We start from the raw sequence: 17,444 nt of genomic DNA on the forward strand, positions 1-17,444 counted from the left end.
TTATTGCTCAGGGGCTGGGCCCCCACGTTTTGGGGGAGTTCCCCCCCCACTACCTCCCCCCATCGTCCCTGTGGAACCCTCAAGTGGCAGATTGCTGAGTTGATCGTGGAGGGAGCACATCTTCAAGTGTAGATAGTCCAGAGCGGCTCCCTTCTCCCTACAATGACACAGCGCAGGGTGTTGGTGCCTGCGGGGCCCATGCCAGGGGTCTGGAGGGGAAGGACGGGGTGCCTGAGGCCCTTTCCCCGAGACCTCACCCTCCTCCCATGCCCTCAGCCTCCTTCCTCACTCCGGCTTCATCTTGTCCGTCAGCAGCAAGTTCTTGGCCCGCAAGGCTTCGTCTTGGGCCAGTCGAAGGGTGGAGCTCAGGGCCTCTGCCCTGACGTGTTTGGCCAAGGCCTGGCGCTCCAGCTCCTGGGGAGAGGAGTGTAGGCGCGGCTGGGCTTGCCGGACTGGGCTGGGGGTGGAGGGGGAGCTGGATCGCGAAGGGCAAGGGGCAGGGGCCCAGGGGGCCTGCGTTCCTCCCCCAGGATATCCCGTCCTGACTCAAGCCTCAGACTGACCCCAGCATCACAAAGGGCACTGGCCTTCCAAAGTCCACTGTGTGCTCAACCTGTGTCTGTCCCACCCTCCATCCCCTAATGCACTGGCCTCCTCTGTCCCAGCACTAAATCAGCATCTGTCATCTTGTCCCCTAATGCCCATGAACCATGATGCATTTGATGAGCGTCTGGGCCCCAGTATCCCGTCACGTGACCTTCTACATCCTATAATTCACAAGACCCCCCAACTCCTTATTATTAACCAGCATCTCTGTCACAATAACAGCACTCTGCTTCCCCATATCCAACAAGGCGCCAGGTCCCATGCGCCATCATGCATTAGTCCTGTAGCTCTGCCACATCCATGTCCCATAATGCCTCACTTGTCTGTGCTGCCCCCTACAACTTATGTCCCATCACACATCCGGCCAATTTCCCATAATACACCAGATCTCTGTTTTTCAGAATGCACATAGGTCTCAAGTTCCATTAGCTATTGGGCTTGAGCCTATGGTGCAATGCCCCACGGAGAGCTGTGGTACCACTTCCCATAATGCATTAGCTTACTACGACCTATATTCGCTGGGTCCCCTGTCTGACCTCAATGACCCCACAGAATGCCTTGTCTCTCTTAAGGTCTATAGAAAATCAGGCATGTATTCCATGAAGCTGTAGACGATGTCTGTCTCCTCTGTCCCACAATGCATCAGGTCCAATGTCCCATCATGCTTTGGGCCCAAGGCCATCCCCCAACGTTCCATAATGACTGACCTAGGACTTACTAACCACCAAATTGCTTGCCTCTCCCCCCACCCCACGCATTAGAGCTGAGCGTTCCCCTACAGCTCAGCCCTTCCCAGAAGCCTCATGCCCGGGGCTCCCCTCCCCCCCGCCCTGACAGAAAAGTGGAGCACGGTGGCCCATGGTCCCTGGTACCAGAATCTTCTTGTGTAGCCTCTGGCAGCTGGGGCAGGCGGGAGCCAGGCCCCTTTGCTTCACCTCGTCCACCAGCGGGGTCAGCGCTCGTTCCAGCAGCTGCTGCAGGGACTCTGTGGACAACTGCTGCCCCTGGCTGGGGAGGAGGGGTGGTTACCAAGTGAAAGATGCCTAGGACCAACTCCACTCCCAGAAGCCCCATGCCCCCCTGCCCATCCTCCAACCAGGTCCCGTTTCCATTATGCCCCCAGGCAACCCTCCCACCATGCACTGGGGCCAACCTCCAGTGCATCCGCTATCCTTTGGTTTCCACAGCGTGGGAAATTCCCAGAGTGCTTAGGGATTCCCATTCCCATTCCCAGACAGCCCTCAGTTCATCAAAAACTCACGGTTCCCACAATGCATTAAACTTGACCCCAAATTATACTGGAAGTCTCCCCGTCCCTAATATGGTCCAAACATGGTATCTCTTTCTCTCCAATACACCGAGGTCTCATTTTCCCCACAATGCACTGAGAAACCCTGCCTCCCACCGAGGACCACATCCCAGCCTTCCCACAATGCACTGGAAATCCAGGATGCTCGAAATGTATCAAGTCTTTCTTGTGTTCCACAAGACGCTGACTTCACCTTCTGGGAAGGGAAGCAATTCGGCTCCACAATGCAGGACGACTGGTCGGTCCTATCATGCATAAGGACGCCCCGTCTCCACCCAGCTCACCAGTGCCCCATCTCCTTCAATCTGTCCTCCTTCGTCTGTCCTCAACGTGACCCAAAATGTACCCGGAGCTAGGTCCCGCCCCTTTACCTGGCACAACGGGCACAGGAGCCTTGTGGGCCCCGATCCAAGTTCATGGAGAGGTCAGACCCTCTTCGAGAGCTCTGAAACTGCCGTCCCAGCTCCTCCAGAATCGGTTTCACTGGGCCCAGCCCCTCCAGGTCGCTCCTCAGTGAAGCCACAGACACTGCCGATCGCTCCACCCTGAGGCGTGAGAGTAACCAGGGCTGCGAGGTCGCCTCTCCATCACTAAAATCTTCGCAAGGCTCCACCGACTATGAGCCCTGCGCTTCCATCTCCATCTAGTCGGCCACAAGACCTTGCTCCGCCCCTCTCTGCTCTGATTGGCCCCTCCTTTTGTGTTTTAAGGTTTGGAATGCCCCTCCCTGTTCTCTAATTGGGTTTCCCTGTTCCTACTTGGCTCCGCCCTTTATCCTATTAAGGTATGTAACACACCTCTTCTCTAATTGGCTCCGCCCCTCAGTCCTTATTAGGAATGACACGCCCCTCCCTACTCTCTAATTGGAGCTTCCTCCTGTCAGTATACGGTGTCGGCCCCAGCTGATTGGCCCACCCCTTTCCTCAAAGCCCCGCCCCTCATCCCCCAGGCCGCGCACTCGCCTTGGCCCTTACATGGTGCACAGCTCGTCCGTTCGACCCCGCAGCTCCTGCAGGCCCCGCGCCGTCTGCGCCTGCTCACGCTGCGCCCGCTCCCACTGGCCCAGGAAGCCGTCCAGCCTGCCACCCAGGCCCCCGAGCAGCCGCAGGGCCTCCTGCACCGCCCCCTCCTCCTGATGCCACCGGGCGGTCAGCGAGGACACCTCCCTCCTGGAGGGGCAGAGGTAAGGGACGGTCATGGCCAGGTTTGGACACGTCCCCATTGGCCCTGCCCCGCCAAGACTCCGCCCATGACCCCGCCCCTCCCCCTTCGCCTTCCCCCAGTCCCCAAATTCTCCTGTACTGTCCATTTTTTGGAATCCTCTGAGTCCTCCAGAACCCCGCCTCTAACCCCTTATCAGGTATCCTGGCCCTTCCCTCGTCCTGCCCCCCAGCCCCACATCAGCTTCTCCCGACACTGCTTCCTCAGGGCACCACTCACCCCAGCCCTGTCCCCTGAACTTGGAGCCTCCAAGGACCTCTCCCTTCCCAAACCCCGCCCACCTCTGTTTCACCAGATGCGGACCTCCCTCCCACCAGCCCTATACTCAAATTTCAGTTCTTTGGGGTCCTGCCCTTCCGGGTCACCTGCCCTAGAATGCTCCCTCCTAGGCTCTTCGAGGCTCCACTCCCTAAGGCCCTATCATCTAAGATCTTCGAGGCTCCACCCTTGGGCCCACCCACCTCAGCACCTCGAGGCTCCACCCCCTGGGCCCATTTAGCCCCTCCAAGGCTTCACCCCCGGATCCCGCTCACCTCAGCTCCTCAAGGCCGGCAGAGACCTTCTGCAACTCCTGCTCGCTCCCGATGGGGCTCTCCCCTGCCCGGGGCCCCATTCCCCAGCCACCTGGGGCCAGGCTGCGCGGTCGCGGGGGTTCCTTGGGGCTCCCGGGTGAGCCAGAGTTGCCCGGGGGCTGGGCCGCGGGGCCCAGGCCGTGCCGGGAGAGGCCGGCCTCCAGCTTCTGCTCCAGCTCCTGCAGCTCGGCCTCTTGCCTCCGCGGCGTCTCATCCTGCAGTTGATGCTGGAGGTAGCGCAGCTTCTCCTGAGCGCGGCAGGCGGGCAGGGTTTACGGTGTCCAGCCCCTTGCCTCCCACAACCACCTCCACCCCCGAGTCCGCCCAGTGAATCCCTGAGATTGGAAAGTAAACGGATGTGGGGATGGCATATCAGGAAGTCCCGCTTGAAGTCTAGATGGACTCCCGCTTGCTGTTACTAGGGAAGGATGTCTCATTTGAAGCCTAGCTGGAGTCCGGCTCACTTTAACCTGGAGTGCCTGCCTCTGTGTCTCCATCCAGCCCTCCACCCCCCACCTCCAACCCTCCAACGTGTCAAATTCCAGTCCCTCCTGTTTAGGAAGAACAAGGGAAGCTTTTCCAGCATTTTGTTGGGAAAGCAGTGGGCATGTGGGCAGGAGGGGCATGGCCACTCCAAGTCCGACAGGGACCCGAATGTGACTGTGTACAGAGAAGAATGACCGTGAACACGAAGGGGCAGTGTGGTGGTGGTGGTGGCAGGGCAGGAAGTCCCACTTGAAGTCTACCTTCAGGTGATTCTCTTCCCCCAGTCCAGGCTCTCCACCCCTCCACCCCCCCCCCCCCCCCCGGCCCCCTTACCTCCAGCAGGGCAGAGTTCTGTTTGAGGACGTTGGTTTTTATTTCAGCGTCTTCCACCGACCGGGTCACCTTCCGGCAGTTCTCCTGGGTCAGGACACCAGGGCGGGGGCCCTGCCTTCCCATTCCAGTTCCGCCCCCCAACGCTCACCCTCGCTCTTTCCATTACAGGCTCCAGCCCCGCACCCAAGACACACCCACTTCTCCCCCAACGTCTGCCCTGTGCTCAAGGGTCTGCCCCTCACCAGCCTCGTTCACTTGGCTAAAGGGATGGCTTCCTCCTTAGACCTCTCCTGGGCTCCTCTTCTGCTTCCTCCCACTCTTTCGTGTCCCACTCCATGCGTCCCCACTTCCCCACCCCCCCCCCACGCCCTATTCCTACTGTCCCTCCCTTCTCCCCGCCCCACTCCTGCCCCCCAGCGGCTCACCTTGAGCTGACTGCAGTACCCCTCCAGTTCTTCGGCCTCTTGCCGCCTTCTCTCTAGATTCTCGCTCAGCACAGAACACTCGCTCTGGAGCACGGAAGCGAGGAGGGGTTAGGCAGGGCCACAAGGGGACACCCGATGGGGAGCAGAAGCAGGGCCTGGGGAGGGTCTCTTTCCCTTCTGAGCCTCAACCTCCCCAACTGGGCTATGGGTGCACTGAGTAGGAGGAAGGCGCTAAGAGGGGAAGATGGCCTGGAGGAAGAGGAGGTGTTGGGGGCAGCAGGGGGATTGGGGGGGGGTCCTCACACCTGCAGCGTCTGCACGTGCTGGTTGACCCGGGTGGTCTTTTCCTTCAAGCTGGTGATGGAGTCTTTGGCGCGGACTAACCCACTGTTGACCCCATTCTGGGGAAGAAGGAGAGACAAGTGGGTCCGTGGGCGTGTGGGAGCAAACCCCAACCCTGAGGAAAAGTCTAGAACTGGGCGGAGGCTGGGTTTACACCCTGATTCTGCCCTGGAATGGCTGTGTGACTTTGGGCCAGGGCTGCACCTCTCTGATTCTTGGTATTCCTGCTCCATAAAACCAGGGGTGGACTTGTTTTCTGCTGGGTGAATGGGAGGAAAAATAAGAGCCAGGAGGGAGTGGGTGGGAGGGGGTGTTTAGACATGTCCGGGAAGCAAGATGCTCTCAACTAAACACTGAAATAAAAATGCCTTTGGGGTCGACAGACATAAATAAGATAAATTGTTAAAACACTCTGTGTTTCTCTCCAGGCACTGGAGAATTCTAAAGATAACCCACTTTCCGGATATAAGCACTCACTATGCACCGGGCCAAGAAGTTACATATATTTTCCCTTTTATTCCTCAAAACCACACCTCTTGATGTTATTTGGCCCACTTTGTAAGTGAAGCAAATAAGGCTCAGAGAAGGGATGTCCCTTGTTCTCCCAGTTACACAGCACATGGGATGGCCTCATCAGAATTTATCCTCAGTGTCTTTATTTTAAACCAGGACACGTGCAACCTCTGATCATCACTACCTTATTTCACCATACAATGCTTTGTGACTCCTGCCAAACAAACTGTGGCTCAGAAAGGATGCGTGTGGCAGGGTCCACTCTCCCCTCTTCCACATTTGTAGAAAAGTTAGCTTGGCACATGGCTGCCCGGCCAAAGACTACATTTCCCAGGCTCCTTTGCAGCTAGGTGTGGCCATGTGACTAAGTTCTGGCCAATGGAATGTGAGTGGAAATAATGTCACCAATTTCTAAGTCATGCCTTTAAGAAAGGAAGGGAGGGAGAACTTCCCTCTTTCTCTCTCCCTGCTGGCTGGAATGCAAAACTGATGGCTAAAGCCAGAGCAGCCATCTTGGGCCATGAGATGGAAGACACAACAAGATGGAAGAAGCCTGAATCCTTAACTCTGTGGAGCTCACTTCCAGCCACTTATGAAGACTTTTACACGTGAGAGAGGACATTTTCCATTTCTTTTAAGATGTGTTATTTTGTATCTTTTTCTTACAGCAGCTAAACTTGGGCCTTAATAGCTGAGCCACCAGAACACGGGAGCCCGTAACTTGCTGCATTTGAAGGGCAGACTTGCTTGACTTGTTAACACTTTGATGTGAGAAGTCAACTATCCTGCTTCAACCAGTTATCTGGCTTTCTTTCACAGTTGCTGAATACGCAAATAGAAAAGACAGAACAAGTTTCCTCTATTGTAAGGTGGGGACACCCTTGCATTTCTTGCATGATTCCTCTGGAGAACAAGTGTGATAAGAAATACTGGCTTAAGGTGACATCAACAAAACGGTGGAGTCGGGAACCTCAGAATTCTACCCTTCCCTAAAAAGAATGAAAAAAACTGGCAAAAACTCTAAGAGTCAAGTCATCGAGAAGCTAAAACAAGTATAAATATATATGCATCTAACAGAGCTTCAAAACATGTGAAGGAAAAACTGACAGAATTAAAGGGAGAAATTGGCAGTTCAACACTAATCATGGGAGACGTCACTACCTCGCTTTAAATCAGAGAGAAGATCAGCAAGGAGACTGAAGACTTGAATAACTCTATAAACCGACCAGACCTAACAAACACCTATAGAATACTCCACCTGGAAACAGCAGAATACACGTTCTTCTCAAGGGCCCATGAAACGTACTCTATGTGGTCTGGAATAGATCATGTATTACCTTACAAAACAAGTCTCTATAAACTTAAAAGGATTGAGATCACACAAAGTATGTTTTCTGACCTCAATGACCTCGGTAGTATGAAATTAGCAATCAATAGCAGAAAGAAATTTGGGAAACTCATAAATATGTGGAAATTAAACAACACACTCATAAACAGCCAATAGGTAGAAGAAGAAATCACGAGAGAAATTAGAAAATACTTTGGGATGAAGGAAAATGAAAACACAACATACCAAAAGTTTTGGGATGCAGCTAAAGCAATATTTTGAGGGAAATTTAGAGCCATAAACACCTACATCAAAAAATAGAAAAACTCAGAATCAATAACCAAACCTTCCACCTTAAGAAACTAGAAAAAGAAGAGCAAACTAAACCCAGTGCTGGCAGGAGGAAGGAAATAACAAAGATTGGAATGAGAAAAAAGTGAAATAGAGAATAGAAAAAAAGAGGTAAAATCAACAAAGCCAGAAGTTTTTTTTTGGTGGTTTTTTTTTTTTTTTAAAAAAGATTGGCACCAGTGCTAAAACTGTTGCTGATCTTTTTTTCCCCCTGCTTTTTCTCCCCAAATTCCCCCAGTACATAGTTGTATATTTTAGTTGTGGGTCCTTCTAGTTGTGGCATGTGGGATGCCGCCTCAGCGTGGCCTGATGAGCAGTGCCATGTCTGTGCCCAGGATCCGAACCTGCAAAACCCTGGGCCACTGAAGTGGAGCGTGCGAACTTAACCACTTGTCCACGGGGCTGACCCCAGAAGTTGGTTTTTTGAAAGATCAACAAAATTCACAAATCTTTAGCTAGACTGATCAGAAAATAGAGAGTAGACGCAAATTACTAAAACCAGGAAGGAAAGAGAGGACATTACTACCTATCCTACAGAAAGAGAAAGGATGATAGGGGAATGCTATAAACAATTGTATGACATCCAATTTGATAACCTAATGTGGAAATTAAAGAAACCTTAACTGAATTGGAGCTGGGAAGGCCTGTAGGGGGAGCTCTCAGGCCCTATCACACATGGTCAGTTACACCAAACAGGAAGAGACAGAAGCTGCATCTCTGATAGGAAGTAAAACTACTTTACTACTAAAGGAAGATTTCTCTCCCCAACCAGCAACAGCCCAGCCAATGAGAAATGCCGCAGCTCAGCCAATGAGAAATGCCGCAGCTCAGCCAATGAGAAACCCCACAGCCCAGCCAATGAGAAAACCCACAGCTCAGCTAATGAGAAACACTGCAGCTCAGCCAATGAGAAACGCCGCGGCTCAGCCAATGAGAAGCAAGTGCTGCCCTGAACTGTTACTTTTCCCCAACAGACTTTTGTTTAGAACACCCCCTCCCTACTCCCCCTTTTTCTTTATAAAGGCAGCTGGCCCCCTTTGTTCTCTGGCTTTGCCTATGGTTTGCCATAGCATGCACGTCCTGAATTGCAATTATTTTGGCTATTCCTGAATAAACTCATTTTGAGATAAAATAAGACGCAAATTTGCTTTTTAAGCTGGCACTAGATGAAATGGAAAAATTCCTAGAAAACTGAAAACTACAGAAACTGACTCAAGAACTAGGACATCTGAATAGATCCATAACAAATAAACAGATTGAGTTAGTAATCAAAAAAACTTCCAACAAAGAAAAGCCTGGTACCAGACAGCTTCACCAGTGAATTCTACCAATCATTTAAAAAAGAATTGCAACCAAACCATCTCAAACTCTTCCAGAAAAGTATAAGAGGAAGGAACAGTTCCTAACTCATTCTATGAGGCCAGTGTTATCCTCATACCAAAACCAAAGGCGTCACAAGAAAATAAAACTACAGACCAATATCCCTTCTGAACACAGCCACAAAATCCTCAGCAAAATACTAGCAAACCAAATCCAGCCACATGAAAAGGTTATACACCATAACTGAGTAGAGTTTGTCCCAGGAATGCAAGGTTGGTTCAACATACGAAAATTAATCAATAGAACATACCACATTAATAGAATAAAGGGAAAAAGCACACAATCATGTCAATAGACAGAAAAAAGCATTTGATAAAATCCAACACCTTTTCATGATAGAAACACTCAACAAACTAGAAATAGACGGGAACTTCTTCATTCTGATGAAAGGCATCTAAAAAAAAACCCCGTGCCCCACAAAACCACGGTGGTTTAAAATATGTCCACAAATTCTTTGATGCTCCTTAAAAATGTGGAGTCTTATTCCCCTCACTTCAGTGTGGCCTCACCTTAGTGACTCATACCTAGTCAGCAGAATAAGGCAGAAGTGGCAGTGTGTGACATAAGAGACTAGTTCCTGAAAGGAACTGTGGCTTCCTGCTTGCTCTCTCTTGCTCTAGCAGCCACTTATGGAGAGGCCCATGTGGTGACAAACTGAGGCCTCCAACCAAGAGCCACGTGAGTGCACCACCTTGGAAGTGCAACCCCAGTCAAGCCTTCAGATGACTGTAGGCCCTGCCAAATTCTTGACCACAACCCCATGAGAGACCCTAAGCCAGAACCACCCAGCTAAGCCACTCCAGGTTTGTTGTTTTAAAGTTGGGGATAATTTGTTTCACAGCAATAGCTAACCAATACACAAAGGGATATTTTTAAACTGAAGACCCAGAAGGTCTTGGGTTTCCTGTGGGTAGCTGTTCTAGGAAATGAGGAAAGCAGGTCCTGGGGTCACTCAGTTCTCCCATTTACTAGCTGGATGACCTTAGGGAGGGGACCTCAGCTCTCTGTGCCTCTGTTTCTCTACCTGTAAAATGGAGATGGGACTAATAGCTCCCTTCATAGGGTTGCTGTTGGCAGGCACATGGGCTGGCCCACGAAGGCCCTTGGTCAATATTTCTTTGGAAAAGAGGAAGGGCAGTGAGGGTTTCTGGAGGTGACATTCAGCTTCACTGAGAGCAGATCTGCGGAGTGGTGAGCACAGAGCCTGTCACCCTCTGCTGAAAAGTGAATGGCATGAGAGGGCGAGCCAGAGGCTTGGGGCCAAATCCCTCTTCCACCACCAACACGCCGTGCAACTGGGCGATCCAGTTCCCCATGCTGAGCCTGCCTCAGTTTCCTTTCTCCTAAAATGGGAATCAGGACACCTTGCTCATTGAGCAAGGGTCAACAAGACGATATGATCAATAAGCCAAGCACAGTGATTAATGACAGTGTCATTAGAAATAATGACAGGACAGGATCTACCAGGAAGGGTCTCAGCACCAAGACCCCACAGGAGCCTCAGGGAGATCTGAAGACAGCAGGGCACGTCGCAGATGGGTCAGATACCATGCCCCGTCCATCTTGGCATTCATTCACTGACCTTCCCCAAAAGCAGTACCACCTCCCCATTGGCATCCTTCGGTCTCATAAACATGTCATAGCTTAAGACAGAAGCCAAAGCTGTCTGCTTCACCATTGTCCCACAGTCTCTCATCCAAATTGGGAACTGTCACTCTCTCAATCAGGGTCTCCATTGCCCCTGGTTCTCCTCCCTCCTTCGCGAGTTCTCTGTTCCCCTCTCTCTCTGGTGTCTGCTGCTTTCCTCTCTGGGTCTCTGTCCCTCTCTTTGTGGGTCTCTGGCCCCCTCTCTCTGGGTCTCTGTCCCTGTCTCTCTGGGTCTCTGTTCCCCTGTCTCTGGGTCTCTGTCCCTCTCTCTCTGGGTCTCTGTCCCTCTCTCTCTGGGTATCTGTCCCCCTCTCCCTGGGTCTCTGGCTCCCTCTCTCTGGGTCTGCCCCTCCACCCTGGGTTTCCACCCGCTCCTCTCTGCCATCAGCCTTCTCTCCGGATGCAGCTCCAGTGCTGAGTGCTGGTGTGTGCCCTTGCTGTCCGCCTCTACGGCTCCTACACATGCCCTGAGGTGCGGGCTGTCATTACTGTCTCCATTCCCTGCAGAGGCCGATACTCCCCTGCAGCTCCACGCACACTCGCGGCTGCACCCAGCCTTGATCCTGGCTGCCCGGGGCTCTTTCCTGGCGTCACGATCCACTGGGGGGATGTGAGTCAGGAATAGCCCTGGTGGGAGCAGACCTCTGCATGTGCTGCCTGAGCGATGCTCAGAGAGGGAGGAGACTGTGCTGCTGGGGGAGGAGATGTCTCGGGCATCCATCCCACTGGGACTCTCTCTGCCCTGCTCCCTTCTCTCCATCTGGTCCTCTTACCCTGGACCCTCGCCCAGCCTCCTCTCCGGCTCCCTGCCTCCAGTCTGTCCCCTCCAGACATCTCTCACCCAGCCACAGAGGAGACTTCCAGGGAAAGAAAGGACTTTTGCTTTGACATCACACCCCCTAGGCTTCTAATCCTGGCCCTGCTTCTTACAAGCTCTCCGACCTTGCAGAGGTCGCTCCACCTCTCTATAGCTCAGTTATTTTTGTTTTCGGTCTCTAGACTGGTAATTATTTCATTTCCCCTACAGAACTTCTAAGAGAAGAAAATGAGATCCCCACCATAGGGATGTGGCACAGCGCAGGTGTTCAATAAATGGGAATGGAGCCCAAACCCCCGACTTGCTCCTCTCCCCTGCCCATGAACACTCAATGGCTCCCCATTGCCCTCAGGAGAATGCCCCCTCCCCACAGCCTCATCCCTCTCACACACCACACTCCAGCCACAAGGACCTCCCTGCAGTTACGCCCCTTCCCTGGGCTCTTTTCAACCCCTGTCCTTTTGTACATGCTGTTCCGGCTAGCTGGAACACCCTTCCCTGTTTTCTGCCTGAAGAACCCTTTTCTTATCTTCAAGATCCAGCTTGCGTGTTGCCTCTTCTGGAAGGCCTTCCTTGAGCGACCGGCTGGGCCACGTCCTTCCTCTTCAGGCCTCCCGCAGTGACATCTGCTGCCTCCATCCATGCAGGCTGCCCCCCACCCGCCTGACCCTTAAACCTGGCTCTGTGACTTAGAAGTTGCACGACCTTGGGTAGACTATTAACCTTTGGGGTCTCAATAGCTTCATCTGTGAAATGTGGATAAATAATAATAACAATAGTGACCACCCACACTTGTTCTGGGCTTACAGCTGGCGACTGTGCTAAGACCGTTACATGAGTGAACTGCACGTCGTTGTCATGACACCCTCAGGAAGTGGGTACGGGTATATCCTGAACTCTGTCCTGGGTCCTGCTGTGTTGCCTGTTCCGAGACCAGTGCCTGGGGCATCATAGGCATTTAAGAAATATTTGTTGAAAGCACAAACACATACATTTCCCATTTTACAGATGAGGAAACTGAGGATCCCGGAACACCTCCCAGTTTTGCCCCAGATTCTTAGGTGATCCCCTCAGAGAACTCCTATGCATCCATCAAAGCCTACTTTCAACACTGCCCGCCAGGAAGCTTTTCCTGACACCCGTAGCCTGGCTTGACAGGCCCTTTTCTGGGCTCCCCAGTGTTACTTCCATCATGGAATTTATCCCCCCAGTCTGTGTCTGTCACCCCCACCAAGCTGGGAGTTTCCCTGGGGCAGGGACCTGGCCTGACTCCTATCGGTGATCTCAACCTCACTCAGGACATTTGAAAGTGACTGAATGAACTAAAGACCAACGCCTAGGCAGCAGGCATCCTTCGCCCAGGATGGAACAGATTCGTGGCCAGCTGTTAGGGGTGGAGAAGGCCATTCCTCTGGGCCTCCAAGGGTGACCAGTACCTTCACATTCCAAATTGAGAAGACCCCCCCCCCCACGCTCAGCATTTGCCTACCACCAGGGGGAGGACCCTGGTCTTCCCCAGCCGGGGGTCCCTCACCAGTATTTCCGTGATGTCTGGGTCATCCGGAGCCCAGGGTGGGGTGGGGGAGGCTGGAGGCCCAGGCAGGGCGAGCAGGCCACTGTCATCCGTGGTTGAGTCTGTCCCTGAGGAGTCGGTGGGCTCCATGGTGGCCAGGTTGAGCAGTGACACGTTCGTGCAGGCCGAGGACCGTTTTAGGTTCAGGCACCAGTGCATTGGCTCATGGGACATCCGAGGCTCCACCCTGGGGAGGAGGGACAGGCAGAGGGTCAAGATGCAGCCCCAGCGGGGTACGGCCCTCCTGCCTCCCTGTCTCCACACCCCCTACTCTCTCTTATGTCCATCCCTGCTGCCTGCTTTCTTCTTCCTCCTCCATCCCCGCTGCCTGCTTTCTTCTTCCTCCTCCATTCCCCTGCCTTCCGACTTTTTCCTTCCCCACTGAAATTTCCCTCCCTCCCTCCCTCCCCACTCCCTTCTTCCTCTCTACCTCCCACGCTCTTTGTTTCCCCTCTGCCTTGCCCTCTGGCCTGCCCCTGCCCCTCTCCCCCTCCCCTTCCTCCAGCACCCACGGTGGGACTTCTGCTCTGCTGGAGGCAGTGCTGGGCTCTAGGACCGTCCCTGACAGGGTGTGACAAACCCACCCATGGAACGACACGGCCTTCTTTTTCTTCGAGATCCCCTTGGCCGGGCTGGTCACTCCTCCAGGAGCCTCGGGGACCAGCTGGGAGCGGCTCTCGACCCCCGCGGGGGGGTCCCCGGCCTCGTGGATCTCTTTGGATTGCCAGATGGTCTTCACCACCACACTCGCCATGGCATGTGGGGCACCCCGCTCCCAGGGGCTCCTTCCTCGGAGACTGTCCACCTCCTTTGACCACTGACCCTCAAAGTTCCTGTCCCCACAAGCCTGCCTCATAAAGGACCCAACCACTGGGGCCCATTAAGGAGGGGGGCACAGGGACAGAGACGTGCTGGCTCAACCTGTTCTCCTGGAGCGTCTCAGTGAACTCTTCTCATCCAGGATTCTAGTTCTACCCCGATATGTCCCCCCCCCCCCTTCAGAACCACCATGGATTCACGCATTCTAGTCCAGAACTTACCATGGGTGGGCCCCCTGGTTCTTGGGGGGGGGGCGTCCAACTTCCCTCTCCATGAGACCGACTGTGGAGTCACCTGCCCTCCTCATTCACAGCTGATCCTCCATGCAATACTCTGGATCTGTCACTTTCCCAGGATCTGGGGGACATTGGTGAATGAAGATCGAGTCCCAACCTATGGAGCATAGTAGTATATTCCGTGGGGGGCTGGTGCGGGTGGGGGGTGGGCAGGCAATAGAGAGAAACAAACGAACAATACCAGCTGTTGGCCAGAGACAAAAAGCGAATCAGAACCACTTGACGGTGTGTGCGTTTGTCAAAGCTGTCGATCTGCAGGTGGGAGTTGAGCTTTTTATTGTGTGTGAATTTTGCCTGTTAAAAAAGAATCTAAACAAACGTTAAGCTATAGTGGTTGAGATGCATGTTGAAGTATTTGGGGTTGTATTGGTTTCCTGGGGGCGCTGTAACAAAGGACCACAGGCGGCGTAGCTCCAGGCACAGCTATTTATTGTCTCACACTTCTAGAGGCCAGAAGTCCAAGATCAAGGTGTCAGCAGGGTTGGTTCCTTCTGAGGCTGGGAGGGGGAGTCTTGTCCAGGCCTCTCCCCCAGCTTCTGGTGTCCTTAAGCATCCTTGGCTTGGAGATGGCCACCTTCTCCCTGTGTCTTCATATCGTCTTCCCTCCGGATGTGTCTATACATCCAAATTTCCCCTTTTTAAGGACCTTGGTCATATTGCATTAGGACCCACCCTCAAATGACCTCATCTTAGCCCCATCATCTGCAAAGACCCTAATTCCAAATAAGGTCAAATTCACAGGTACTGGGGGTTAGGACTTGAATATCTTTTGAGGAAAACAATTCAACCCACAACACGGATGAAGTGTATGGATGTCTGCAACTCACTTTGTTTTTCTATATTTTTTTGGTTTTGTTTTTTTTAAATTGGATGAATTTGACATATAACATTGTGTAAATTTAAGGTGTACCAGGTGTTCCTTTGATACATTTATATATTGTAATATGATTGCCACTGTAGCAATATTTATCACATTACATAATTATAGTGCAATATTGTGGTCTATATTCATTACACTGTGCATTAAACCACTACAGTTTATTTACCACTTGGTACATGTTTGTACCCTTAAGCAATATCAGTCTCATCCCCCATCCCTCAGCTGCAGGTAACTGAAACCGAGACGAAGGAGTTAAAAAATCTTCCCCGGGCTAAAAGAAGAGAAAAAAACCCTTTGAGATGAGCTTTGCTAACTGCAGCTGTGCATACTCAGCATCCTCAACTGTTGTTCAAAACTAACTAAGTCTTTCTGTCCCTCCTCAGTGTGTGTGACCTGTCTTTCCCAGGAAGTCAAGGTACAGATGTCAAAATTCAGCCTTCAGGGGCCACCCCGTGGCCGAGTGGTTAAGTTCGTGTGCTCTGCTTTAGCGTCCCGGGGTTCGCCGGTTCGGATCCTGGGCACAGACCTATGCACTGCTCAGCGAGCCGTGCTGAGGTGGCGTCCCACAAAGGAGAACTAGAAGGACTCACAACTAGGACATACAGCTATGTGCTGGGGCTTTGGGGAGAAAAAAAAGAGGGGGGAGAAAAAGAAAAAAAAAAAAAAAAAAGAGGAAGCTTGGGGCCGGCCCGGTGGCGCAGCAGTTAAATGCCCACGTTCTGCTTCGGCGGCCCAGGGTTCACTGGTTCAGATCTTGGGTGTGGACGTGGCACCGCTTGGCAAGCCATGCCGTGGTAGGTGTCCCACATATAAAGTAGAGGAAGATGGGCACGGATGTTAGCTCAGGGCCAGTCTTCCTCAGCAAAAAGAGGAGGATTGGCAGCAGACGTTAGCTCAGGGCTAATCTTCCTCAAAAAAATAAAAATGAAAAAAAAAGAGGAAGCTTGGCAACAGATGTTAGCTCAGGGCCTATCTTCCTCACCAAAAAGCAAATCTTAAAAAAAAAGATTCAGTCTTCAAGGCCAAATGCATGCTGGTAGGAAGGCACCAACCAGCAAGGTTACATGCTCCCACTTCCCTACCTAAAACCTCAGATAAAAATCCCTATCTTTTTCCCTTCCAGGAGGTGGACCCGAGTTTTAACTCCCATCTCCTTGTCTGGCTGCCTTTCGTTAATAAACCTCTTTCCTTGCCACAAGCCTGGCATTCCAGTTATCGGCTCTCCTGCGTGGCGAGTAAATGAACCTGTGTTTGTGTTCAGTGACATAACCACCACTTAAAAACATCCCCGTTTTTTATTAGATTCCGTGTATAAGTGCGATCATACAGTACTTGTCTTCCTCTGTCTGACTCATGTCACTTAACATAATGTGCTCAAGGTCCATCCATGCTGCAAATGGCAGGATCGCCTCCTTTTTCATGGCTGAATACTATTCCATTGTGTATATGCACCACATTTTTTTCATCCCTTCACCTGTTGATGGGCATTTAGGTTCTTTCCACATCTTGGCTATTGTGAATAACACTGTCTGCAACTTACCTTGAATGCATCAAAAACACAAGGTAGATTGATGGATGGAGGGAGGGAAGGCCTGATGGACAGATATTCGACAAAGCAAGTGGTGTGAAATGTTAATGGGAGGAGAGAGGATAGAGGTGAGGGGCTGCGTTCACTGGACAGTGGTTTCGACTTTCCGACTATTTAGAAATTTGCATAGTGAATGTTGGTGAAGAAACTGGGTGATGGGGACGAAATGGCACAATGAAGGGGGCTTGCTTTAAGATAATCCTGTGGGGATGGGGGAGCGAAGTGGAGCATGTTACAGATGACCATCAAGGTCTTACGTTGATAGCTGTCGGAGCTTGGTCAATGGGGATGCATTATACCCTTCTGCCGTGGGGAATATTTGAAAATTCCTATAATATGTTTTAAAAAATACTGGCTAACGTGTTCGAGTATGACAGGAAAGGGTGATTTTAAATCCCCAAATCCAGAACTTCTCTCCAAAGAGGGGACATTACACTGAGACCCGAAGGATGAGGGGGAGCCAGCCATGGGGAAAGCGGGGGCGGGCAGGGGACAGGAACGAGTCTGGAGGGTCTGAATTGCTAAGAGGAGGACAACGTGGCTGGAGCATTGAAGCTGAAGGACACGTTGAGTGTGAAGGACACGGCTGATTGACGTTGCAAAAGGCAACCTGGCTGCGTGTCGAGAATGGACCATGGGGGCCGGGATGGAAGCAGGGAGGGGGCAGGGAATGTCACTGTGAGGTTCCAGGCAAGAGAGGACGGTGATGGTGGCCTTCATGGCGGAGGCAGCGGCGATGGGGGCAGGTGGCCTTGGTTTGGGGTGGGGGTCATGGAGGAGTTCTGGCAAGTGTGCCCGGGTGACTCACAGATGGGCCATTTGCCAAAATGAGAAGACTGGGGATGAGTCTAGTTTTTCTGGAGAAAATCAAGAGACGATTTGCTCAGGTCAAAGTCTTAGAAGCTATTGGTGGTTCACCCCATGAGCTCCTCAAGCAGCTTCTGGGGTTCCCTCTGAAT

At 52.2% G+C, this 17,444-nt stretch overlaps 1 protein-coding gene across 1 annotated transcript; it reads right to left on the minus strand.

Moving 5' to 3' along the window:
* TSKS (testis specific serine kinase substrate) lies at positions 1-13,222 on the minus strand. Its single transcript, XM_044760062.2, has 10 exons — positions 12,864-13,222; positions 5,258-5,353; positions 4,953-5,036; positions 4,528-4,638; positions 3,670-3,956; positions 2,890-3,084; positions 2,287-2,460; positions 1,479-1,614; positions 290-414; positions 1-157 (listed from the first exon to the last, which is right to left on the minus strand). Exons 1-10 carry the CDS (start codon positions 13,074-13,076, stop codon positions 1-3), a joined length of 1,578 nt encoding a protein of 525 aa, XP_044615997.2. The 5' UTR covers positions 13,077-13,222.
* Positions 13,223-17,444: the final 4,222 nt, after the last annotated feature.

Source organism: Equus asinus, chromosome 26 (assembly GCF_041296235.1).
Source record: "Equus asinus isolate D_3611 breed Donkey chromosome 26, EquAss-T2T_v2, whole genome shotgun sequence".
Taxonomy (NCBI): Eukaryota; Metazoa; Chordata; class Mammalia; order Perissodactyla; family Equidae; genus Equus; species Equus asinus.